Genomic DNA, 26,760 nt, shown 5'->3' on the forward strand with positions numbered 1-26,760 from the left:
GGTAGCCACAATTTCCCTGATAAGCTGCTGGTTTCTTTGTTAGCAGCACATCTGTAAAGACATATAGTTACCTGGTCTGTGATTCATGACGTGGATCAGCTCTTTGTAGAAAGAAAAATGTTGGTAGACATTCCATTCTTTGCAGGTAACAACAGGAAATACTAGTGCAAGGCTTGGCATTAACTTCATTCTCTGATGGCCCATTCGGGCCACTGAAATTTTCAAACCTGAAATTTGGGTAGCACAAAAAAAGAAATGTAGTGGCCGAATTAAAATGAAATATTGATATTCATTTTGAATTTGAGCTGCCCGATCGGGCCACCAAAAGGAAACCTTTTTGGAATTTTGGTGGCCAAAAGGTAACCTTTTTGGAATTTTGGTGGCCCAACCTCAATATTTAGTGGCCCTGGGCCACCGGAATGGCGAGCCCTGACTAATGTCACTCCTAATAACAAGACATGACTGATGCTGTATTCATTTTACACTTTTAAACTTGAGCATGAAAAATTTGGTTGCCAATACTTGTATCTGAGCCTATAAGGAGAGCGAGAAAGACAAAAATATATACGTATATCAGTCAGAATGTTACATTGGTATGTCAACAGAAAGTATGTGTTTCCCTCCTTATTTCAGATTCGAGAAGACAAAAACTATTTAGAATCTTACCAACAGATTTGTCAAGTTGTAGGACACTGGCATGTATGCATGTAGGACATGCGGCGGGGATGATTCATTTGCTTTAGATGTTAAATAAGTTCAAACGTCAGCATAAATCCACAAACAGTGTTCGCACCAGTAACAAGTTACCAGTTCAACTGTTTGAGACGTAAAATGCATCGAGCGTTCAAAAGCGAGCCAATCCTATGCATACTGTACTATACCATACCAGGTTTGGAGTGTTTGAGCGCTCATTGGGAGAAAACATACCTCACGAGTGATTTAAAGAGGGGGTCACACATTTTGTAGCAACAGAGTCGTGCGCCTGACATCCTTATGCTACTTACAGGTGTCCCAAACAAGGAAAATCAACCCTTTGTATTATGACATGTGTGTGGAACACACATTCCTCTCGTGCCAACTTCTGGTACGGTTATAGTACACTTTAGAGCACACCGTGAAGTGGTCCACGTTTGGCTTGGTATAGTATGATACGGTAGATATTAGGAGCATTCAAGTGCTCCACTGGTGTGGGTATGGTACAGTACTCTTTAGGAGAGCACTCGAATGCACGCTTACATGGAACAGAGTACCAATGTAGCATCTTGGTATCTCTGTACCATATAAAGTTAACACACATGTATCCTGTTACGTGTACTATGCATTGTAGAATGGTCTCCAGAGAACTGGATATCAGTTATTGAACACATTACTCCTGTACTGTAAACTGGTGGGATCAGTAAAAATGTTTGAGAGATATTCACTTCTTACAATGATAATCAGGTAATACTATTATAATGGTAGATAACATAAAATCTCCATATGCTGACCCAGTTCAATGAAGGGATAGGGCTGCATTGTATGGAGACAGCCTATATTTGAAGGAGTTATATGTGATATTAGGAAAACAATGTTGGGGCATGGAGGTTCCACAAGTTAGACAGACTTGACATTGACTCCTTCAGGACAGATTGCATTTCTGTGGATTTAACACATACAGTATATTACAATGTATGTGCAGATCCTAGCCAGAGTGTGCTTGGGACAAGCTCTAAATGTGTTGCAAAAACTCTGGCACACTGATTTGCTATCATGACAATAGGGCTTCCAAAAGCATGCAAAGACTCATTCAATATGCAGTAATGGCATCAGCAAAATCGTAAATAAGTATGTAGACTTATGATTTGTGAATGAATGTATGATGTGTGCATAGCCTGTGTAAAGTGGGCTTTTCATGTGGAGCAGCCAGTCATGTGGAATGTCATAATTGCTACACCAAACACATACAAAGAACATTGGTGCCATATTTTATCTACCCTGTATTCAGGATGTAGAATAAAAATTATAGCTTAACCATGTGTCAAGTTTGAAAGACTTGAGCTTCATGATCCATCATGGTGAAGGCATCTTAGGATGTTGTGTCAAAATGAAGAGGTGAGAAAACTGCAGTAGAATGTGATCATCAAAACCTCTGAAATAGCGACATAGCTGTGAGTGACCACTTTATACCATACACACTTTCTTCCTCTCATGGGAAATGGTTTGTCAGCCTGGTGATATTTATTCACAGATAAGTTGTACTGGCACTTCTAAATTGACTTCTTCAATTGACATCTAAACAATGTCAATATTCCTGCCATGGCAATTGAATATTATTGTACATACAGCCCAATTAGTTCAACAACTTATGAAATTGAGCCAACTCAATGCAGTGTCTTTAATGACACCATGCCCAGAATGGTAATACAGTGGAACCTCACTTTAACAAGGTTAATAGGAATAGCAAGATAACGGATGTTCTGTAGCAAGGTACAAATGGGAGATCCTATCACTATTATATTCTTTCGTTTTCATCCCCGATATGACAAGATATTCAAGCAGCGTGTTATAAGGAGGTTTTACAGCATTTTTGTCTCAGATTTTAAACATAGAATGAACAAGAAAAGTGATTTTTTGCATGGATCAGGGATTTGACAAATAAATGCTGCTGGTCTTGAAATACAGTAGGTTTGTGCACCTGATGGTTTTGGATGAAACAGTTTCAGGGGTTTGCGCAGTAGCCATTGGAAGCAACTAAAACAAAAAAAAATGTGGATTCGAAATTGATAACCATCAGTTGTACAAATATTAATTCATTCTGATCACTGAACAGTCTTTATGTAGTATTTTGATGACTGAAATATTTTCTGATACTGATGCAGTATAGTCATGTTCAGCATCAGTGTATATGACGGTAGTGTTCAATGCTAAAAGCAAATATACATGTGTGTAGCAGCATTCATACAGCCCAGACAAGGTAGAATCCTCTGCAGTGTCTACACACCAAATACCACACAGCACTTACCTCACTTTTATGCCTCATTTAACCCCGAGTCCAATCCAGAGAGCCAGATTATGGCGAACTCCACATGCATAGTTGCACGATGTATTCACATGTCGATATTGTCAATGTCTCATCTCTTTAATCACTGTAACAGCTGTCATTTTCGTGTGAGTTTAATTTTTCATGAATTTCATGAAGCACTGTTGGGCCGCAAATTTAACGATTCGCACAAATACCACTGCCTGGTCTTGATCACATAAAGTGGTGAAGTGCATGGACAGGCATTAGTGCACTTTACGATGGCCTCAGTGTCAAATCGTGAAAAGAACATCTCACGAAAATGTCAGTGATGTCATCTGCAAAAATACTGTATCTGTACGTGAAAGTAACAGCTTTTACAGTGTTCTTTCAGTCATTGTGTGTGTGTGTGTTCTTTTTGAATTACTGACCAGAGAAAGTTACTTGCAACTTCAGATCTCTGTAAATAGAAATGTTCCAAGAATTATCAATTAAGGTATATATATTCTGTGATGTGCATATATACATATTATGGTGTTTCATACGGAATGTTTACACTTTTGTAATATGTATAGCTTGTATCGTGGAGAGATCTATACTTCTCATGGTCAGTGCAGCATTGATCTTGGGGAATACATTGAATGGTGACCATTCAAATGAAATAAAAGAAAAAAATAATTCATCAATGTCAACCGTGTGACCATTGAGTTTTTTAGTCGTTTTTGTTTTGTTTCACTACAGTGCACTCCCGTTATAACGAACACGGTTATAACAAAATTCCGGTTACAACTAAATACAAATCCAGGTCGCAAAATTATTGGCTCTATGTTTTTTAATTTATTGTTTATTTGTTTGGTTACATTGTATAACAAAATGTCGATACAATGTATAACGAAAGAGAACTGCTGGTCCCAAGGACTTTGTTATAATGAGAGTCCACTGTATCACCTTCTTAGTCCCTCCCCCATCATTTTTTCCCCTGTGGCATTCTGAATCAGAATAGTAAACATCATGTATTTTATAAGCGCAATTCTCATTTTTTACCTTTCTTAAATCCTTAAATCCTGACATACATTTGATGTCCACTTTTGTACTGATAAAGTTTCCAATGATGTGCATATTAAATTGACAGTCATTGCAATTTACCATCATTTGGCTGTATCACTCAGATAGATATGGCCTGTGAAATCCTCAAAGACCCCTCATTAACCTACATTTTGTAAATGATTGCCACTACATGTATTACTCTTCGGCTAGATAATTTCGCCCTCCTGAATGCTTGGTTGCAGGTTTCATTTTCTTTGTTCACAAATGCATACAGTGCACTCCCCTTATAACGAACATGGTTATAACTAAATTCCGGTTACAACGAAGTAAATATTAGGGCCACAACTTTAACCACTCTATGTATTTTCATTGTTAAAGTGAAAATTAAGTTCTGGTAAGGGCTTGAGAACCCGTCTGGCACCATTTCATATTTGCTTGCAATATATCGAAAGAGTCTACAAATAAACTTACCTGGCTGACGCGGTTTGCCAGAATGATGAGTCGTTTTGGAGTATTTTGAGAAAAATAATAAAAGTCGGTAGACCGACTTTTATTCCAGAAGGCTCCAGACTAACTCGGTCTCATGGAAAACTCGACCCTATTTCAGACAATTTACACACAGTTCGTGATCGCCATGTTCATCAGTACTCTATAATACTACGGGTACCAAACGAGGCCTTACTGAGCAGACAGGAAAGTGCGTGCTAATCCTGTACAAAACAAATGGACAGCGCGCGGTCCTCAAGCCTACTAGTATACGCACATCACCTCAGTTGCTGAGACGCGCGGTCTTTGAAGTTTTTGTTGTTGTTTATCAATTGTCTTTGATTGTTTTTAGAGGTGCTTGAGAGGCGCACACTAATTTTGCATGCGCGCCAAAGAGGTTTTTGATGCGCGTGTTGTAACAACTCGGACCATTACTGCGAGTAGCCAGAACGCTACAATGTAGTTTATACAGGCCGCTCCCGTATGCATAGTACTGTACAATCCAGAGGGAAAACCAGTACAACTCATCCCGCCGTCAAGCAAAGCGAGGCCGAGTTATCCCCGAGTCCGAGTCTAGCCTGACCCCGTTCGGGTAAGTTCCGAGACTGAATGTTTTTGGTTAATATTTCCCATTTTCGTCCTTACCCATCGAATATCTTGTTATTACAGCGTTATTTCGCACATTTCCTAGGCATACGTTCACATTTTGGAGCAAAATTTGACAACTTTTGCAGGCATACCAGAACTTTGTTTGGGCTTTAATTTGTTCGGTTATAACAAAGTTTTGATATAACAAAAGAAAACTGCCGGTCCCGAGGACTTCGTTATAATGGGAGTCCACTGTATCAGTGAAACTCTTAAACTGCTGATAATCAAAGTGATGAAAACAAGACGAGAGATGATAAACTCTCTCTTAATTTTATTGTGCTGTGTTTGCAAAAAACTGTATTGAGCAGGGGTATCGTGTAAGAATACTGGCCATAAAAAGTCTGAAATAACAAACTGATTGAAAAAAATGTCTGAGGCAAAAAAAAAAAAGTCTGAAAAGTGGGTTTGTGGCAGAGTGAAAAAATGTCTGAATTCAGATTAAACTCTGAACTCTTGCATCCCTGACTGAGGGAGAAATTACACTGCATGACTTTTATAAAAAAAAATACAGCTAACATCAGATTTAATACTCTTCATATCATGTCATGGTCTGTTTGATACCCAAGCACAAAAATGTACCACACAGTCATGCCATATGTAAAAACTTTGTATCCATTGCCAGAGGAGAGTGTAAATGTGCACTTATATGCAAGTAGGAGATACAATGTTGTACAATGTAAATCACTGCTCTTTTGCACATTTTCATACTTACATACAAACAGGTGATAAATTATTACTCTTTGACACATTTTCATACATATATGCACATTTTATTGCAAAAAGAATCATTAGACACAATAACTGAACCTGACCAAGATATATACTCCAATAGAACATAAAAACATACACTGTAAGTTATACATTTGTATATACACACCCTTCAATATATAAATGTATGTATACAAGCAAGACATATAGCATAGTCCCTTTTTTTGTTTGATATGATAAATAATTTGAATGAGCATTTACGTATGATAAAATGTACTGGAAAAGGTATATAAATGCACATTGCACAATTCTGTGATACATGATCTCATTGCAAAATAACAATAGAAAGCAGAGCATATTCGCAGAATCCAGAATTTATTTATTATTATTTTTTTTTTATACAATGAAAGTACTGGCATCAGCTTCAACTGGTTCCTCTCCTTGATAATCTATGCGACACTTGACTGGTATCTAGGTTGTTTGCACCACATAATTCCCCCATGGCCTAATAATTGAATACATTGCAGTCTGGGGAGAGACTAGAACCCCACTCAAACAAGGCATGGATAGAGCACTCCAGGGCACGGTTTCATGAAAGTTGTCAGTCCTGGCAAGTTGTCGGTATCTGACAAACACCATAGTAAAAGTTAGTGACCAGAGCTTATCAGCCAATCAAAACCAGGGAATTTACTGAAATTGTCAGCACTGACAACTTGTCGGGGCTGACAACTTTCCCAAAATGGTGCCCAGGACTACTGACCTGAAGTCCTCTAAATTTTTTGTGAACAGAACTGGCTCCTCTTGGGTCTAGGTTCAGAAGCCCTCCTGAAGCGCTCTAAATTGTATAAATGGTCACCAACGTTTAGAGCACTCCAAAGTGGTGTGCAGTGCACAGAGATTACTGTATACATCGTATATTTAGCTAGTCTAATTGTTCGCAAATCAGGACTTCCCCACAATTTCATTAGTGGTTAAATTTGTGATCATTGTTGAGCACATCAGGAGTGCTCCCATTCCCAACTTTGTGTACAAATGGGGTATTCCATCAGCAACATGTCTTGCCACTTTGTATGGTATGATCTTAAGCTATAGGCACACATCCCTGAGGATTGTTTTCACTCGAGGTGGCCCAACCTTTACCTGAAATTTACAACTGCATTTCGACAGTTGAGAACCAGAAAGAGGTAAGTGCATTTACTTAACAAAAGTGCATGGAGTTGCAAACATACTGCTTCTTAACTGACGATGTACAAACATGTCACAAAATCTAACAATGATTTTGTGGCTCTTCTGCTGTATGGGATGCTGTATTCAATAAGCACAACATGTTCATCTAGATGGTACTGCTGCATCTTCAGTATGAGAGCACAGCTAATATGCTCATCATAAAAAGATCCAAAAAGTCAAGCGTTACTACAATTTGAATTCATTTATCTCAAAGAGCACTCCTTGGGTATATGTATTTACAAAGAGGTTGGCATCGAGTGACAATTATAAAAGCACAGTTGCTATTAAATGCCACAGTCATAACATCCCTTGATTCAAAACTGACAGGCTGTCATTTTATAGCTGTTGCTAATATTGTAACTACTGTAATTGTTGTGAAAAGTCACAATAATTGAAAGCTTCTTTATGAATCAGGCTCCTGATTTCTATCCAGAATTGTAACTGACAGTACTGTAATTCAGAGGAGCATATTATATATTACAATATTACAACAAGTTTTGCACAGATCTAGGTACACTGTGCATTACATATGGAGTTGCTAGATAATATGAGTTTCAAAATATCATTTGATGATAGATAGCAGTAGAGTTGCATTTGAGCTAAAAATTGAGGAACAGAGGAACCTTCCTATAACAAGGACCACAAACTATGGCAATTACCTCATTCTATTTTTTTTTTCTCATTCTATCAGGGTACAAAAAGAAATAAAAATGTAAACAGTAGGGGCCTGCCAAATCACCTTGTTATAAGAGGGTTATGTTCTATGCAACCTCTGTACGACACGGTTCCACTGTATTTATATTTCTCTATGGAAAAAAAAAATCGCTGAAAGGTTGTTTTTACATAACTTCTTCATGGTAGTAAACTGTTTGTTGTTGTTGTTGTCATTTTAGGCAATGCATTATGACTTTCATTGTACGATGAGTTGTAGTATGTAGCAGCCACTCTACATGGGGATACTCCATTTATGGTATTGTACGTCCTTCCACTGTTTAATGCCCACAGCTTAACAATTAAGAGAGGGCTAAGAATGAATTCTTCAGCCAACAGAAAGAAATCTTATCTTGGGCGCATTAATAATCAATTCTTTCTCTCACATTCTATTCAAAGTATGTGTCCCTGCTCTAGCATTTGATAAATACCTCTACATATTACCAGACAACTGTGAGTTGAGAAAAAAAAAATGCACAAGAAACAGAAGCTACTGACTGTACTAGGGAGCATCACTGAATAATGATGGATCCATAATTAAGTCATCCAACCATATTGTGTTGTCAGTTCCTTAGACCTAAACTGTCACCTCAAATCCTACGAAGAATTCTATCAACTCTCTCATTCTATCAGGGTACAAAAAGAAATAAAAATGTAAACAGTAGGGGCCAGCCAAATCACCTTGTTATAAGAGGGTTATGTTCTATGCAACCTCTGTACGACACGGTTCCACTGTATTTATATTTCTCTATGGAAAAAAAAAATCGCTGAAAGGTTGTTTTTACATAACTTCTTCATGGTAGTAAACTGTTTGTTGTTGTTGTTGTCATTTTAGGCAATGCATTATGACTTTCATTGTACGATGAGTTGTAGTATGTAGCAGCCACTCTACATGGGGATACTCCATTTATGGTATTGTACGTCCTTCCACTGTTTAATGCCCACAGCTTAACAATTAAGAGAGGGCTAAGAATGAATTCTTCAGCCAACAGAAAGAAATCTTATCTTGGGCGCATTAATAATCAATTCTTTCTCTCACATTCTATTCAAAGTATGTGTCCCTGCTCTAGCATTTGATAAATACCTCTACATATTACCAGACAACTGTGAGTTGAGAAAAAAAAAATGCACAAGAAACAGAAGCTACTGACTGTACTAGGGAGCATCACTGAATAATGATGGATCCATAATTAAGTCATCCAACCATATTGTGTTGTCAGTTCCTTAGACCTAAACTGTCACCTCAAATCCTACGAAGAATTCTATCAACTCTCTGGAATATATTCTACGGCGTTCATTACAATTAGTAGTGATGTAGGCGATTAGATGGAACCACAAAAACTTACTGATGTTCAAATAATGGTACTCCACCACAGATATCAGTATCATCAACAGCTTACACACTTTGTATATAGGGGGAAAAAAAATATCCTATCTATGATGATTGATCTTGAGTAACTAGAGTTGATACAAAATTGTATATCTAAATCAGGATTCAATAGGATAATATGTGACTGCCAGTAAATATCACTGTCTTTACGTAGCACAAGCAAAAGGCCAAAACAATTCTAGCCTCGACTAGTTCTTTACAAGCTCTTGGGAAAAATGCTGTTCATCAGAAAAGGCTGACACAGTGTACGCTAAGCTCCTCAGAGACCAGAAATCCAGTATTCATTATAATTCATTTTCATCACATTATGTTTAACAAATTCACACAACAATTGGCATTATAAGTGTCCCACAACAGGAACGTGTCTTGCAATTAATCAACAAGTCCACTGGTGTCAAATAAATGTGATCATTCGTCAATCATGACATCACACACAGACTCATGGCTTCCATGGCAACGAATGGAAATCAACCAACGAATGGAAACCAACACACTACTTGAAAGCCTTTCTTCTTCAAATTAACCTCAAGTTCTGAACAGACATCTGTCGGTGGAATAGTAAGATTTGTTCAGAATGAAGTGCTGATTAATGGTAAAATTGTAACTGAGTGAATGAGTAGAGTTGCCTGCTTGATGAATACCCTACCCTATACAGCATCAGGCCCATTCCTTGTCCAAAACACCTCCCCTTATAGCATTAATTTGGCCATTATCACACATGTCAACAGCAGCAAGTAAAGTACGACACAGTAAATAGAATCTGCATCCTTTGTTCCATAAAATGATACACAAATTGCTACTGCTGCTGCAGATGAAACCAACGAGTTAGAAATGGCACACTCCAAAAGCATTATACAGATCATGACTGCAGGTAGGCCAAGCAGCTCAAATTGAGCAGTGGTTCGACTGTTGGTCGGCTGGTCATAACGCTGATACTGCATGGGATGCAGGATTCCACGCCGAGTTTTGTAAGGGGAAAAGTAAATGACAGCCGTAGCTATGTGTTGGCTGCAACACTGCTAATATGGCAACCCGCATCAACAAGAGTGCCATATTTTCACATGCAATGTTTACCAAGTCTCCTCACCTGGTTTACATACAAATAAACAATAATCCATCTCACACATCTATAAACATAAAAAAACAGTTAATGATATACTGTAAATGTGGACATATTTTCACGATCAGCCAAGTAAAATGAATTTTGCATGTTTTCAATTCAGCAGAATCGAGACATTACATAGTGGTACATATAATTAACAAGCAAAAACATTCGCATGCTTTTATTTTTGCACTAATTTCTGGTTGTGCAAAAATGCACAAAAATGTCCACACCGGGATTATTTCCACTTTTACAGTATATAATACTGCTGTATTTACAAAATGAACCAGCAACAATAAGTTCTATGTACAAGAAGGCAACCAAGTGTCCATTGCAAATATTGTAGACATCAAATGAATCCTACTCTCTCTCTCAAAAAAAAAAAAACAACCCAAAACCCATCTATGACCCAAATCCCCTCATATAATATTTCAATATATATCGTATTTACATAATGCCAGGGAAGCATGGTATAGTCAAAATGTGTTGAATGGTTGTACAAGTTAATATTGACATTAAAGGTCTTCCTCAGTGCTAAGAGATAAAATGAAGGGGGGTGGGGGGAGAAGGATCTCAATCTACACCAGGGAACTATCAAAGTTCAAAATCAGAGTCTGGTTGCAGGTGAATTGTGCACATAAATAATTATGCAATCAATCTAAAGTAGTATTAGTCCATCTTCACCTCAATGCAAAGTCTTGGTTATCATATGATTCTAATTTAATGAATCCTATCGTAGACTACACATCTGTATTATTTTTATGATGAAAGAATGTCGAAGATCTGATATAGGTTTACCTTGAATGTTTATCCTAAAAGTACTCCTTTAAGCTAATGTGATCAAAATTCTGTCCAAGATCCCCCCATTTCTACTCATCAGGGTGATACTACACCTCTAGCCTCCCTGAGCTGGCAGGAACACTCATCCAATTTATCAGAATTATATTTTCTCAAAGCTGTGTGTCAAGAGGTCCCATCAGCAAACACAGCTGAATAGTTTGAAAACCAGGTAACAGATGAACAAGTGCGTATGAGTTGGAAGGTAACACCTACAACAAGCCGACTCTATACAAGGCAAGTACTGTGTACTATCTTACACATAACATTTTCACTAGTAATACGACACTTCTGTTTTTGATACGCTTATTTTAAAAAACTAAAGTCACATTTACTGGACAAAAAATACATATACAATGTATATTACCTGCTTGCCTTTTGCTAAAAAGAAAAAAATGATAATAATCAAAGGGAGGTTTTCTGGCTTTAGGTCAGTGACCTTTTTAGTGTATTTTATGAGAATACACAGATGGGATTACAGAATTATACATTAGCATAAAACACTTCAGTAATATTGTCCATTTGCACTATATTTATGCAAGTACTTTAAATGTTTTATGTCTCCATTTGCAATTCTTCCATCTACTGAAAAGTGGGGCAAAAGTATCTCTGCCCTGTTTTTTATATGAACATCACTGTTTACATTTCATATTTACATTTATAAAATGATCTGCTGTAGAAACACATGTAGATATTGCACTTAAATGTTGAGGAACATATTGTATAATATGCAGGTACTTAATAAAGATGCAATAGGAAAGATTTCATTCTCTTTTAGATGAGCAAAAGTACAACCTCTACGACTATTTACATCATAAATTAACAACTAACTAAATGCCAATGCAATATGTTTACTAGTATATCATAACCTGCCATATATTAATGAATGTACTTCTTGAAATTGTTGCTGATACTAACAAAAACTCCCTGCAAAGTTTGAATAATACAGTCAGCTTTTACTCTTGTAAGCATAAATATATAACCACAGACATGATATGCAACATATAATCAGTACTATAACAATGTGCTTACCACTTTAAAAAACTGAGATCATTACTGTCATTTTCATATGTAGGATGTCTGTCTAGCAAACATGCCTGACCTAAAAATACACTCAACAACGAAGCAGTTCTCACATCTGCACCTGAAATCAATCAATGGGCATCAGCAATTAACATTTTAGTTTGTTGACTGAAATTATACTGTAATTCTTTGCCATGATATTTGTGCCATGATTTATCAAACAGTATGAAAAGAAAACCATGTTCAATGCTGTCACAATAAAAGTCTTTGCCATAGGCTTACAAGAAGACAATCATGTCTATAGTTTCAGTATGAATATAATAACATACTGACTTTCATGCACATCAAAGAATAAGACTTCTTGTTGCATTGTGTGGTAAATTTTTTTTTTTCATACTACTGCCAAGAAAATGAATCGACTGCATGTAAAATGTGATATATTTAGAAAGCAGAAAATGCTTTGGAATATCGTCAGCTGATAAAGGGGGCTAGAGCAAAAGGCAGTATGAATGGAATGATGCGAATAAGATATGTCATAATTCTCTTCTTCAAGCACGAGTCTTGTTTACCATGGCAGTTTCTTTTTCTTTGAATGCATTGAGACAAACCATATTCATCCTCTTAAACTGCGAAGTGCACATTACCTTTTCTCCTTCTATTTTTGTTGTTTGTTGAATAACTTTTATAGCCGATTACTAAATCAAGGTCGAACTCATGAGCAGCTGGATAACATTTCCGAGATATATTGTGCATGTGGTTTTTTGAGGAAAAACACAAAACAAACAAAAAGGTGCTACTCTTCCAAGAAATCAAGGTGAGCATTCCTGGATCTGACAAGGAATGGTCTCGGCACTCCTGGAGTGTGGTTGCTGGTATGGATACCGTGGTGAAGATTATTTTGGAATAAATACGGATAAGAGTACACCTTCCTCTTAATAATATAAGTCATCTAAAGTGGGTTATAATACTCTACCAATCTTGCATATCTTAAAAGTGACAAGTTATTTCAGAAGCCCAAAGTAGCTTCAAATCTCTTCAATGTTCAGAATATGATATGTCGATAAAATACAAGTGAATACATGAGAATAATACACGAACAAAGTTTATCCCAATATCTATCAACATCAACGGCAATGTCGCTTTTTTCACACAAATGAGAAAAATAAGCATACAGCTTGGTAACTTGTATTTGTCAGCATACATAGATATCACATCACAGTTCATTAATAATTTCATAAACATCCCAGTAGTGTACACATTCAGAATTTGTATCAGTCATACATGTATGTGCCTTCTTGATCATTATCATGGGCGGCAATCCAATAAAAGATTTTCAGCAATCTCCATGGACAAGCCTACAGTATGAATTCCAGCATATTGCTTCAACTTAATACCTTGCTCACATGAAAAAAAAAAAAAAAAAAAATGCCAAAATTCAACTGACAAATCATAGAGTCATTTCAGCATTGGCTCTTGGTTAATATAATTATGTCTCTGGAGAATATGATATGAAATTGAGCAGCAACACTTTTTTCTTTCAATTCTTCTATAAAAAGTGCCTTTCTCCTGCATTTTCGTGCGAGTGTGTTAGCGTACCAGAATTGGGAGTTTCTTGTAACAGAGCAGTACCTTGAAATGTGTACAGCAAGATTCACATACAGTATATTAGATCCTGTGAGAAAGTTCCATCTACATTCTGCACATCTTCAAAATCTTTCGACATCTTGTAGTCCAAATTCTATCACATATAAGTTCTAGTTCTAGTTGTGATTACATGATGGAAATGCCAAGAATAACCAAATAAAAACACAAACACACAAACATAAAACACAAACCTAATAATCCATCACCATTTTGTTTAAATGAGCAAACTTTGTCAGCAATTGTGTGTCTCAATGTCATTTAACAGCAATGACCAAAGCTTATTTTTGCAATATACCATATGCAACTTTTCTGAACTTTGAAGTTTTGTATATTAAGGCTGGCAAATATGATACGTGTACATGACAGCAACAGTAATATGTGCAGACGTACACCCCTTATAACAGTATGCGAAGGAAAACCTGAAGATATGTACTGAATGAATTTGAATGCTTTTACTGTGTGTGGACAAGGTACCCGTACAATAACTGTACTTCAAACACTATGAGATTACATACAATTGAAATATCAGCCCTTCTCAACACAAGTCACTGTAGAGATATAAATACACATTGATATGGCGATGATTTTACAGCATTATATTACAGAGTCACTACTGTATGGTTGTGCCAGAGCTAAAAGTACCGTTATATTTCTGTCCAATCTGCTGAAATTCCAACTTTGGGTAGAAAGATATTACAGATATACAAGCCATGATGCATCCGGTGTTTGCTGCTGCCTGAGAAAACAAACTATGGAATGTCTAAGAAAGTTGCCCCCTTCAACCCAGGTGGGTAACATGCCAACTCCTGTCCTGGTTTTTTTTTGTTTGTTTTTTTTCTCTCTCTCTCTCTCTCTCTCTCTCTCTCTCCTCTCTGCACTGCTCACTGGTGGAGGACAGAGTTTAATGGAGGCATTGGAAAGTTTGGATAGAATTTAGATCAATTAATCTGAAAGAAAACTTTCATGATCTTCATTGCTCACCACCTGATTTTGGCATCACTGTCTAAAGAAAGACTCTTCCAACAGTTACATTGCCCTTTTCCTTTATCAAGCATCATAAAAGATCACAGGAGTTTTTTTTTTTTTTTTTTTTTTTTTTTTTTACATAAATTTGATGGTAGCGTGCCAACAGTTACAAGAGGGAATGATCATGTACAGGATGACGTGAATGAGATAAAGATAGGAATGATAATAAAGGGATGTTCTTTCTGATATTCTTACAGATGCCCTTCCATTTGGCCGAGTTGTGTAAACTTCATTACTACATATTAGTATCCTGGTCGCTGGAATCATTATGATGATTGGGTAGTAGTTTTACACTGCGAGACGCCTCTACATGACACCTAATCTTTAAGATTTGACTTTCAGGTGAGAGTTCCACTTGATGATTAAACCACAGGAGCGGAAGAAATACATACATGCAGTGTTAGCCCTAAACGCAATAATGTGCGGCAATAAAGTAGTGTACAACACGCAATGCAGGCTGATCTGGAAACTACAGTTAATATACCAACAGTACTGTAAAGGGGAAATAGGGTTCACAGAAAGGTCATGCTAACTTTTGAGTTCATTGATTACTGTGTCCACACGACAAAAAACTATGAGTGAGGACCCCTTGCGGCTCATCAATGGAGCGTAAGCCCTAAAATGTCTAAAATGAAAAACTGGCGCCTGTCCCAGTTGCGTTCCTGAAGAAATTACAGTAAAGGAATATAAAAAAACAACAACAACAACCCAAGCAAATGAGCAGTGTGGCACAACCATTTACATGATTGGGATTTAGATATTTGTGGAACCCTGCATTAGAAGCAAGGAAAATTACAGATCTTGTATTTGTGGTTTGCTAATGATAAAGGCAATTTTAACTTGCCAATAATGAACAGACTTTCATAGGACACAAATCATACGTCCCACACAAACTTCAAAATGAGAAGACTGACAAAGAATAGGGAATTCAGATTTCGCACTTGAATATAGTCCAACATGCATCCAGAGTCATCATGATGATATCGTTGAAGCCCAAGCTATTACCACGGAGCAGATGTACAGGTTTAGCAACAACCATGGTGATGATGAGGCTGTTGGAATACCATGGCAGATGGTGTAATTTTCCTGGGGTGAGAAGAACAAAAGAGGACAAGGAAATCTTTAATATGGATAAAAGAAGCCATGACATGGTACACCATGTTATACACAATGTGCATTGTTTCAAACAGCATGCCATTAGTGAAATGTAAATTAGCATGCATGGATACATGGCAGTCATCATGTTTGTGTTTTTGTTTTATAATAGTGATCATCTACAATTGTAGGTGACCATCATCCTAACTTTTTAATTGCAGCAATCATTAAACTCTATTACATTGTAGCCTACATATCATGTCATCATCACCATCTTTGTTCACATTCATCTTTATCGTCCATCGTCTATAAATGCTACCATTATAATCATTTCAATACCAATCATGATTATAATCAACTACTGTATAATCAACTACTGTATACGCTATAATTTTCGCGTACATAAATTTTCGCGAATTGCCGCTGTTGCACATTTTCGCGAGTGGTTAAATTCGCGATTGGGGGACCAGAGAAAATATGAAGTGACAAAGAAAGTGTGAATTTTTAACTTACTAGCAAATAAGAATGATACTAGTTATACACTGCATGAAAAAAACTTACCAAACTCTGTGAACTAGTAAGTTAGAATTCAACATTTTTGAAGTGGTTAAGTCCATCACGCTAGATTTCTGATGAGTGGTACGAGGGGTTGCGATAATGGATTGGCTCTGGATTGACGTGGACTAGCCCGACCACCCCAGATGCTGTTAATACGCTGTGCTGTGCGAATGCTACTTACAGCGACTGGGCTGTGTATACTAGTTAGTAGTTAGACGTGGACGTGCTATATGTACGTAAACAAGCTTAGCCAGTATGGTCTGTTCGGTAAGCCGTGACATGGCATAGACACTGCTAATACTGAAATGTTCGTATCATCAATGCAAGGGATTCATTTTGGAAGGTAATATTTTCGCGTGTTGTTAATTTTGCGAATAGCTCCCGACTCGCGAAATTCGCGAAAATAAAACCCACGCGAAATATATAGCGTATACAGTATTCTTATCCACCATTGTACCAGGCAGAGTCAAGGCAATGGACTCACCTCACTGCTGTAATTGTAGCAGTTTTCACTAGGCCGCCTCCTGTAGCGTGGCTCCCGGACCAGCACGCAGGGATCGGGAGCTTCATGTGAACACCACAAATTGTCAAGGATATTTTGGCAGACTATATCTGACCTCAAAGCTGTTCAAAATAAATTGCCTCAACTGAGAGATTAGACAGAGGAGGGCCATTTTGTTCTAAAGTGGATGGATTTTGCTTTTTACTGGGAATAAAACATGAGCATGATAAAACAAGATACTTGCTATAGGAGGTGGAAACTCTTTGATAAAATTAAATGACCTGATCTTGACCCCAGCCCTTTTGAGGGGAGGGCAAGGGAATTCCCCCATCAGGGAATGGGCACACGAGTGGAGTGACTGGAGGCAAAACATATAAAGTCTTTGGAAGGATGTGACAAAATGTAGATCAAAACCTGAACAACGCTTTCACAGAGCAGGGAGTCTCATTTTGTGTCTACTGGGGGCCAACAGGTCAAAGTTCAACAAAATATTTCAGGTCATCATCCTAACTAAGAGCATGTGTGTTAAAAACATACATCACAAAGAAGTCCAAGAGTTCAAATTCACTTCTTATAAAAAGTACACAATCCCTCCTCTTGATACTGACAAATATGTTATGGGTAATATATTTCTCCCATGTTTTCTGAAACATATCAGTCAAGTGTCTTTTCATTTTGCTCAAAATACAAAAATATACCAAATTCTCTTCATATTTTCACTATATTTTACTGTCAATATGTAACATCAAGAAACATATAAATTTTGTACGGACTGTGCAATTTCCTCAACTAATCTGATACTCTAGCTGCATTCGCTCAATCCACAAATATATATTTGGGTTTCATTCTCCTTTAAGTGCCAAAACTTCAACAAATTAAATGCTGGAGTTCATTCAAATTTAAGGCCAAGAGTTTTCGTTTGTTCTCTTTGGAAAGTCATCTCTCCAGCACAAAAAAAAGGATATCATCGGAGGGCTGCAGCGGCTTCTGGACCACCTGCTCGTTGGGGCAGCCGTCGCACTGGGCATCCGTGACCAGCATGAGGAGGTTGGTCCCTTTGATCTCACTGGTTACCCAGCTCCTGTGAGAACCCAGATTAAAGCAAATATTGAATCACAATAGATATATATCACCTTGTTTATCTGTATCTCTGCTACATAATGGCTCTCTCTCTCTGTAAATACATACACACACACACACACACACACACACACACAACACAAACACAAACACACACACATACATTCTTATATGAATATATATGACAGATTGTATCATATCTATTCACAGTACAATCTAGTTATCTGTGTAATATAATGTCACTGTGTAAAATCCATCAATCCCTCTTCCTATCTCTGTTTGTCAATCAAGTAGCTACATGTAGCTTTACTTATCTACCTAACTATTCGTCCATCTACTCATTCCCCTCCCCACCTTTCTATCAACCTATTCCTCAATCTACAGTACCTGTCTGACAGTCCACTAACCTCGTATATATTCGTTTTTCTCTCTATCGATATTTCTTTCCATCATTTGATTTATCTGTCTAATTCAATCCTCTAATGTACATGTCCTTCTACAAGCTGATTTATCTATTACTGTATCAATCAATCTAATATCCATCTGCATACAGACATACCTATATGCTGTGACATCACCATGCCAACAGGATTCATACATTCATTCTTACCTGGTGCAGTTGTAACACTCCTTCACCCCCTCTGCAGTCATGTTTGGTCCAAAGTGGAAATTCTTGATGATCTTGATGCAGCTCACATTGCCAGTTTGCTCTATGGTCTCAGCGTACGAATCTGAACGTGATGCACATAGAGCAATGATTACTAGTACACGAATAATGCAAAGGTGAGAGTGCGTTAGTGCAGATGCAGTGCACCCGAGGGTATTTACAATGGTGAAACATGCACTAAGCAAAGCTGACTGAATGTTGCTTGAATTCATGGCATTCTTGACCTGCCTTGCTAGCTTCTTTCTTTGTTGAGTTTACCATCTTTAATTCATTAATTTCATCGGACACATCTTAAACCAGTCAGTTTTTCTGGGCTCTGCTGCATTAAATTGATGCAATCGAACAGAAAATCAAACATTGTAAATCAGGCATCAGCAAATTAGAATTGAGTATTCAAACACATATTTGATTTCCTGACATATGCTTGATCTCAGTTTTAATGCAACAGGGCCCTGGTTGGATGTCAACTACACAAAATATTGTTTAAAAAAAAATAGATTCCTTGGTATGTACATGCATGTATTCAAAAGGTAGGATTAAGCTTTGAAAGGGATATCACACACACACACACACACACACACACACATACATACATACAAAAAAACAAAAATGGAATACAGTTGACACACATTCAATATTGGCAAACAAGAAGAAAAGTTAGTATTTTGCACTTACTTGGCAGATCTGACCATCCAAACAGCAAGAAATCCGCAATGGTGTGATAGACAAAGTGCCTGTGGGCAACAAAAGGAGCACATTTTGAAAGATGTCCGCAACACGAATGGAAAAGTGGAGTTTTAGTATTGCTAATGGTTGTAGATTCTATCTTAGGCTACATTGTCCCTGAAACTGGTAATCTTAGCCAACCATATATTTTTTGTCACAAGAGATTACAAGAGAAAGCTAATAACCGCATGATGTGACTGCGTAAATGCACATGAAAATGAATGAAGAAGTAGAACATTTTGAGGGCAAAGTGGAAAAGGACAAGTAATTTAAAATAAAGAAGATTAAAAAATAAAGAATGAGAGGAAGGTGGTACAGAAGAGAAAGAAGGACAAAAAGGAAAGAAAGGAAGAACAAAATACATTGGAAATTCAATGTCGTTCTAGTATAACAAATGAACATACGCAGTTTGTTATACCATTTTTTATTGTTTTGGGGGCTTTTTTTTATAATCAATCATGGGAAGAGACAAACCAGAATGTCTGCAAAGCTGCCACTCTGGAATGTAATGATGATAAAAACAACAACAACAACAACAACAACAACAACAACAACAACAACAAAGCTGCCACTCTGGAATGTAATGATGATAAAAACAACAACAACAATAACAACAACAACAACAACAACAACAACAACAACAACAACAACAACAACAACAACAACAACAACAACAACAACAACAACAACAACAACAACAACAACAACAACAACAACAACAACAACAACAACAACAACAACAACAACAACAACACTACTACTACTACTAAGTGACTCCTGTCATTTTCTTACCACAAAGCATTGGCTGCCCAGAAATTAAAGTTGATGACATCAGTGAGTGTTGGCTGTAGAGTGAAGGGAAAGATGAACAAATATGATATGAATGCAAAAACTGGCCAGTTAAAGGTCCTATTTACCTTTGGGAGAAGTGATTTAAAAATGTTCAAGACATCGCATTTGATGCATATATGTGTTGGTCAGTTGTATCACAAAATATCCTACCATACACAAATTTCACAATAAAGCCTAAAATATAAGGAGATATCACTGCCTTTAAAAAAAAAATCTTGAAACAAACTTATGTTTTCTTGGGAGACACTTCTCTTCAGCATATTCTTTTCTTCTTTTCTTCTCTTTATTTCATCACGTTTTCTTGCATGTTTTCAGAAGCGTCAACAAGTTAGAGACATATAAACCATGATTCAAAGGAAGTACCAAATCAATAATTTTCACAACTTTGGCTGAATTAAGAGCTGTACAGCGTAGCAAAAAGTACCTGATAATCTTGCAGGGTAATTGAGAAAAGGTGAAACAACAGAATTCAACTTGAGTACTTGTATTTGACATATGAAATTAATGATTATTATCTTTTGTGATTTTTAAATGACACCCATCATCTCTCATATGATTTGATTTTCTCACACAATCATTTATTTTGCACACAATTGGATATGTCCATTTCAACTAGGAAACACAAATTTTATATAAAGACTCATCAGTAATTACATTCATCATATCATAGATATATGGTCTTGCTTTGAGAAGATTTTACGGGGAAAGGGTGTTGATATAATATGGCTAGAAATGCACAGACACCTTCTAGAGCTTGTCAGGACATTCTGATAGAACACAGAAAACACATGACTAGTGTGGTGTCTTTTATGTTTGCAGGTGTGGTGAAGGTCATACAAGAGAATGTGAAAGGGATGCATACACATACAAGTATAGATATATATTGCTTTGTGTATTTTGTATGTGAACAGTAATGTGGCGGTGTACATATCTCTCTTCATGCGTGAGTGAGAGAGAGTAGTAAGTATTAACTAGAAATATCACTTAAGGTGATTAATACCCCTGCCCCGTGACGACAGTCTTACCCAAGGAATGATCTTTCCTTGATCTTCTGCCATTTAAATGCCGTTACCATGGCAACGCAGCTTCCGACACATCCAAAAAATATGTCTTGCACATCTTCCCACCAAGACTATTGTGTGTGCCACATTTCATAAGCTTTTGTCAAAAACTGAGGAAGCAGTTCAATCCACAAGATCTTTCCTTGATCTTCCGCCATTAATATGCCGTTACCAAGGCAACGCAGCTTCCGACACGTCCAAAAAATATGTCTTGCACATCTTCCCACCAAGACTACTGTGTGTGCCACATTTCATGAGCTGCAGTCGAATACAGAGGAAGTAGTTCAATCCGCAAGATCTTTCCTTGATCTTCTGCCATTTATATGCCGTTACCATGGCAACGTAGCTTCCTACACGTCCGAAAAATATGTCTTCCACATCTTCCCACCAAGATCAAGGTGTGTGCCACATTTCATAAGCTTTGGTCAAAAAACTGAGGAAGTAGTTAAATCCGCAAGATCTTTCCTTGATCTTCTGCCATTAATATGCCGTTACCATGGCAACATACTTTTGGGTACTGTCAAAAAATGCGGCTTGCACATCTACAACCAAAGGCACACATCTGTACCAAGTTTCATGGAAATTGGGCAAAAACTGAGGAAGTAGTTTGCAACACAAAATTTTCCATCATTTTGGCTCATAATATGTGAGCTGTTACCATGGCAACATACTTTTTGTCACTGTCAAGAAATGTGTCATGCTGACCTATATCCTAAGACAAACATTTTCAATACGAATTCCATGAGAATTGGAAGAACACTGATGAAGCAGTTTTGCCATGAAGCATTTTGCCCTATATTTTACCAATAACATGCCGTTACCATGGCAACGCACTTTTTGCCACTGCGGAAATATGTGTCTTGCACATTAACATATTCAGATGAACATCTGTACCTAATTTCATAAAAATTGATCAAAAACTGTGGGAGGAGTTCGCGACGCAAGATTTGTACCCATTTTTGCCCATAATATGCCGTTACCATGGCAACGTACTTTTGGGTACTGTCAAAAAATATGTCTTGCACATCTACAACCCAAGGCACACATCTGTGCCAAGTTTTATGGGAATCGGTTGAAAACTGAGGAAGTAGTTCGCGATGCAAGATTTGCAACGGACCGACTGCCTGACCGCCCGACCGACCGACCGACCGACCGACCGCCCGACCGCCCGACCGCCCGACCGTCCGCTGATTCCTATATACCCCCTTCAAACTTCGTTTGGCAGGGGTATAAAAATTGGAATTAATCTTACCACAAACCAGGACCTCACACCAGCACTGTCTGAGGGTGCAACCCTGCGGCAGGCAGCCTGATAGTCAACTGTGGAATTCCTGAATAAAACAACAACGAACAAACAAAAACAAAGCAGAATAAAAATGGTGAACAAGAACATGTATTATATTCTATAACTTTTTGATAACTGATGCAGATTTCTGTAATAATCATATGGCATTCACACATTTATCCAAGGAAACATAGATTGTTTATTTAGTCAGTTGACTAATTGGTCACTTGCCTGATAAGTCACCGAGCCTGTCTGATGTATCTATTGATCCATCTAGTCATTCACCCATATATTCACATACCCATGGTCACTTCTTCATTCGAGCTCTTACCAACTATTTCTGTAATGATCTTATTTCATAACTTATTCAATCATCTTTGAACATTATACACGTCAGGTACTGTGTATAACATCACTTGTTTTTTTTTTAGCAAAATGAAATACGGAATATTCAAGCAGCAAGAAATATGTTTCTCAGCTTTGAAACTTTCACTGCATTCTAAACTTATCTCTGTATGATCATAAACCTCCGTCTCAGGTTTTATGAGCTTTCATGGACCAATATTGCATCCAAAATCTGTGCAAGTCAAAATTTGTCGGTATTACTACTTGTCAACTGAGAATCTATCCTGTATCACTGCAACAAAAAGGCCAGATGTCAAAAGTTAGACTCACAGAAGATAGACTCCATCGTCCAGCAGTATTCCCATGATATCTCCATCCAACTCGCCCAAGAAACGACCCACCTGTGTGTGAGTAAAAGATGGCATGCTCATGAAGGGGAAATACTGTACACCCCATATATTTAGTGAGCCTATTTTTTTTTTTTTTTTGCAAATTGGGACTTCCCGACATTTTGGCAAGTGGTTAAATTTGCAATCGTGGAGTACCAGTATTGAACTGAGAAATGTATGAACTTACGTCGCATTCATGTCGCATGAGAGTCGTTATTTTCACATGTTTTTAAATTAGGGAATAGCACCCAACTTGCAAAATTTGTGAAAATAAGAACCTCATGAAATATTCAGGGTATACAGTATACTGATTGAGACAAATGAAAGAAAGGATTATCAAATCTTTGTGTGCCAAACTCAGTCAACAGCATGTCATGTTCACATATATTTTAGCTCATATGAACAAACCCGCCAAAACCGATCAATAAATCACCACATGTCACAGTTCAATGAAAGCATCGCTCGTGATTTCATCCTTGTCATTATGCAGCTTGAATATCAAGCAGTGTTGCTTATTGGATTTGCGAGTAAATCCCAAGTTTCTGTCACTGTTTTGTGTACAAAAGTCATTCCTGGACAATAGCACGACGTATTGGCCATTTGAAAAATGAATAATCATAGCCTTGTCATTAGATATATGTCAAATCAAAGCTTGGCATTTTCTCTACATCTTTGTTCATTACATGCATAACGACCATAACAGAAAGCTAAAGATTTTAGAGAGTTATACTGTATGTCCCCAAAAAAATTACAACAGTACCCTCTGCTATGATAACTTCAAAAATAGTGAATCAATCCAAATACAATTTTAGGGGATGAAAATATGACTCTTTGCCCACATCTTACAGAAAACCCCATTCAATTTGCTTCAGTAGTCAAATAGAAATGAGGAATTTTGTAGAGCATGTCAGGAATCTCTTCCCTCCAAGTTCTGTCTCTTGTGTTCACACATTATGCAGTTCCAAGAGCATCCAAGCGCCAAACTTGGAAGAATCAGACTCATGACTTGCTTTATAATAATCCACATTTCTCTGTGACCGCTCAACCAAATTGAATGGGGTTTTCTGTTAATAGAGCTAAGCTGTTATATTTCACGACTCTGAAGTAGCATTTAGATGGTTTTATCATATCGGGTGTTATCAATGCGAAATTCTGTTGTAGTTTTTTTTTTTTTTTTTGGGGGGGGGGCATACTGTACAGATTTTAAAATCAAAATGTTTTCCCAAGACATGTCTACATTATGGTCTCAGAATAATGACAGGTCAAAAAGGCACAGGAACACTTCCCAACATGTTTATCTGGAAACAACAAAACTGGAGGGGGTGTATCTGGGGTGAAAGAGGAATGTGAAACTCACGCTTGCTTGGAGGTCGGCCTGATTCGAAGCGATAACAAAGCCACCATCATCCAGAATATAGCAACTCAGGTCCTGGAAAAAACAGACAAGTTTTTCAACAGCTTTGTGCACTCTCAGCAGATCAAACGATCAAATTATATTTCACCATCAAAGCTTTTGTATTATTGCACCTAAAATGTGGGGTTACAAGTCTCACATAGTAGAGGCCTGATATCTGGCAAATTAAAGCTGACAAAAGCCTGAAACTGCCAAATATTCATGTAGGGAAACGTAATAACCACGAGCAGCATTGCTCGTCTAGGCAAGAAGCAAGCCATATGCATGATCTGCCTTGCCATTGGGTTCTGGTGCATCTGTTCCCCACATATGTAAAACATAAACTGAAGGTCATGCATCAGAGAGACACAACTCAGGCAGGTAAATTAGTGATTTTAATTCCCCTCCTCCTTGTGAATAGCAAGATGCATACAGAGCAAAGAAGTCCATCAAACATCAACTTTCTCAATCTGTGGACCCAATAAGAATATTATAAGGAATAGAAGCGCTTGTTATAAATTAATGCAACTTGCAAATTGTGCCAGAATCATACCAATGACTTATTTACTTACCACATCTGCACATGAGAAGTTCAGCATCTTCTTATTGAAGCCCTGTTTATTAACAAATACATACATGTAGATGACAATGTCTGTCAGTGATATAGGTATCAGAATTTCACAAGTAAGCACAAAATCAGATCATACTGGACTTGATTCATGGAGTTCTTCACTTTAAACAAAGTAGTTTCAGTTCAACATGATCACACGGAGAATATGCAGAGTTTAAAAAAAAAAAAATCGCCAAAATTCAAAGTAGTACACACTATTTTTTTTTTCTGTGACTCATTGCTACCTTTGCAATGATCAAGTCCACACATCGAAATTCAAGTTCAACTGCTCCCAACTGGACAGTGTGCCACTGTGCAGATTTGCTTCATCCTTTAACTCTTTATGTGCCACGTTCGCACGTCCAACTCAGTCGACGGCGTGCCAACTTCGCATATTCTGCTCAAACGCACAAAGCCGCCCAAACCGATCGATAGAACGCATAATGCCACAGTACAATGAAAGCGTTTCTCGCGCTTTTGTTCCTCTCATATACAGCTTGCATTCTATGTGGGGATTGGCTATCAAACGGTGTTTCCAAATAAATTTGCGTGTAAATTCTAAGTTTCTGTCATGGTTTTATGCACAAAAGTCATGCCTTTACAGTATTGTAGCAACTGGTCATTCAAAAGAAAAGTTAAAAATAGATTTGTCATACAATTTATATCAAAGCAAAGCTTGGCATTCGTCTTCAACTTTGCTCACTTTATGTCCAGCTTAACAGAAATTTGTAGAAGTTATATAGACTGGAAAAACAGAATTCTTTCTCAAAGCATGACTATCTTCGCGTCTCAGAATAATGTGGCACACAGGGGGTTTCCACCATGGCAAATAAAGAGTTAAGTAGCATTTCATCTTTCTTTCATCATTAAAAAAAGGGATAAAGTTAAACAGACCTCGGTATTTGTGTATCTGTTCAATCAATTAATGAAAGCATGGGGAAAGGATGCAAACATTCATATTTATACTGCAACATGCAAAAAAATCTTTGAAATTCTAAACTTTTTTGTTTTGCTACTTGATGATACTTACCAGCGAGGTAACATCCGTCCAGGAATCGTTGAAGAAAGCTGGGTCCATTAACACTCCGACAACTGATACAAAGCGAAACAAACACACGAGAAGAAATTAATGAGTAGTCACATGATGAATGAAGTGGGTCAACATTATCAGTATTCTTGTCTTGCCACCTCTCTACAGACAATTCTACACAATATTTTCTTACCTGCCTCATCATCCAAAATATGTTTGAATATTTAATTTCAATATATTTTCATACACTGTATTTCTCAGTAAAAAAAAACAAATACATCAGATACAAAAACATAGAAAGATGCATGCTATCAAGCTTG

General features: G+C 37.4%; 1 protein-coding gene across 1 annotated transcript in view; it reads right to left on the bottom strand.

Annotated features, from left to right (window-relative positions):
* Positions 1-14,679: 14,679 nt before the first annotated feature.
* The window catches only part of LOC140240926 (voltage-dependent calcium channel subunit alpha-2/delta-1-like), a 111,801-nt gene continuing 99,720 nt past the window's right edge, over positions 14,680-26,760 (bottom strand). Inside the window, exons 29-39 of the mRNA XM_072320701.1 lie at positions 26,441-26,502; positions 25,373-25,414; positions 24,765-24,836; positions 23,349-23,419; positions 22,641-22,719; positions 20,268-20,320; positions 19,425-19,483; positions 18,693-18,813; positions 17,968-18,083; positions 16,985-17,070; positions 14,680-15,933 (exon numbers count right to left, since the gene is read on the bottom strand). Of these exons, the coding sequence (XP_072176802.1) occupies positions 15,820-15,933; positions 16,985-17,070; positions 17,968-18,083; positions 18,693-18,813; positions 19,425-19,483; positions 20,268-20,320; positions 22,641-22,719; positions 23,349-23,419; positions 24,765-24,836; positions 25,373-25,414; positions 26,441-26,502 (875 nt within the window). The 3' untranslated portion in view covers positions 14,680-15,819. The remainder of the gene's footprint in view (positions 15,934-16,984; positions 17,071-17,967; positions 18,084-18,692; positions 18,814-19,424; positions 19,484-20,267; positions 20,321-22,640; positions 22,720-23,348; positions 23,420-24,764; positions 24,837-25,372; positions 25,415-26,440; positions 26,503-26,760) is intronic.

Source organism: Diadema setosum, chromosome 2, assembly GCF_964275005.1.
Source record: "Diadema setosum chromosome 2, eeDiaSeto1, whole genome shotgun sequence".
Taxonomy (NCBI): Eukaryota; Metazoa; Echinodermata; class Echinoidea; order Diadematoida; family Diadematidae; genus Diadema; species Diadema setosum.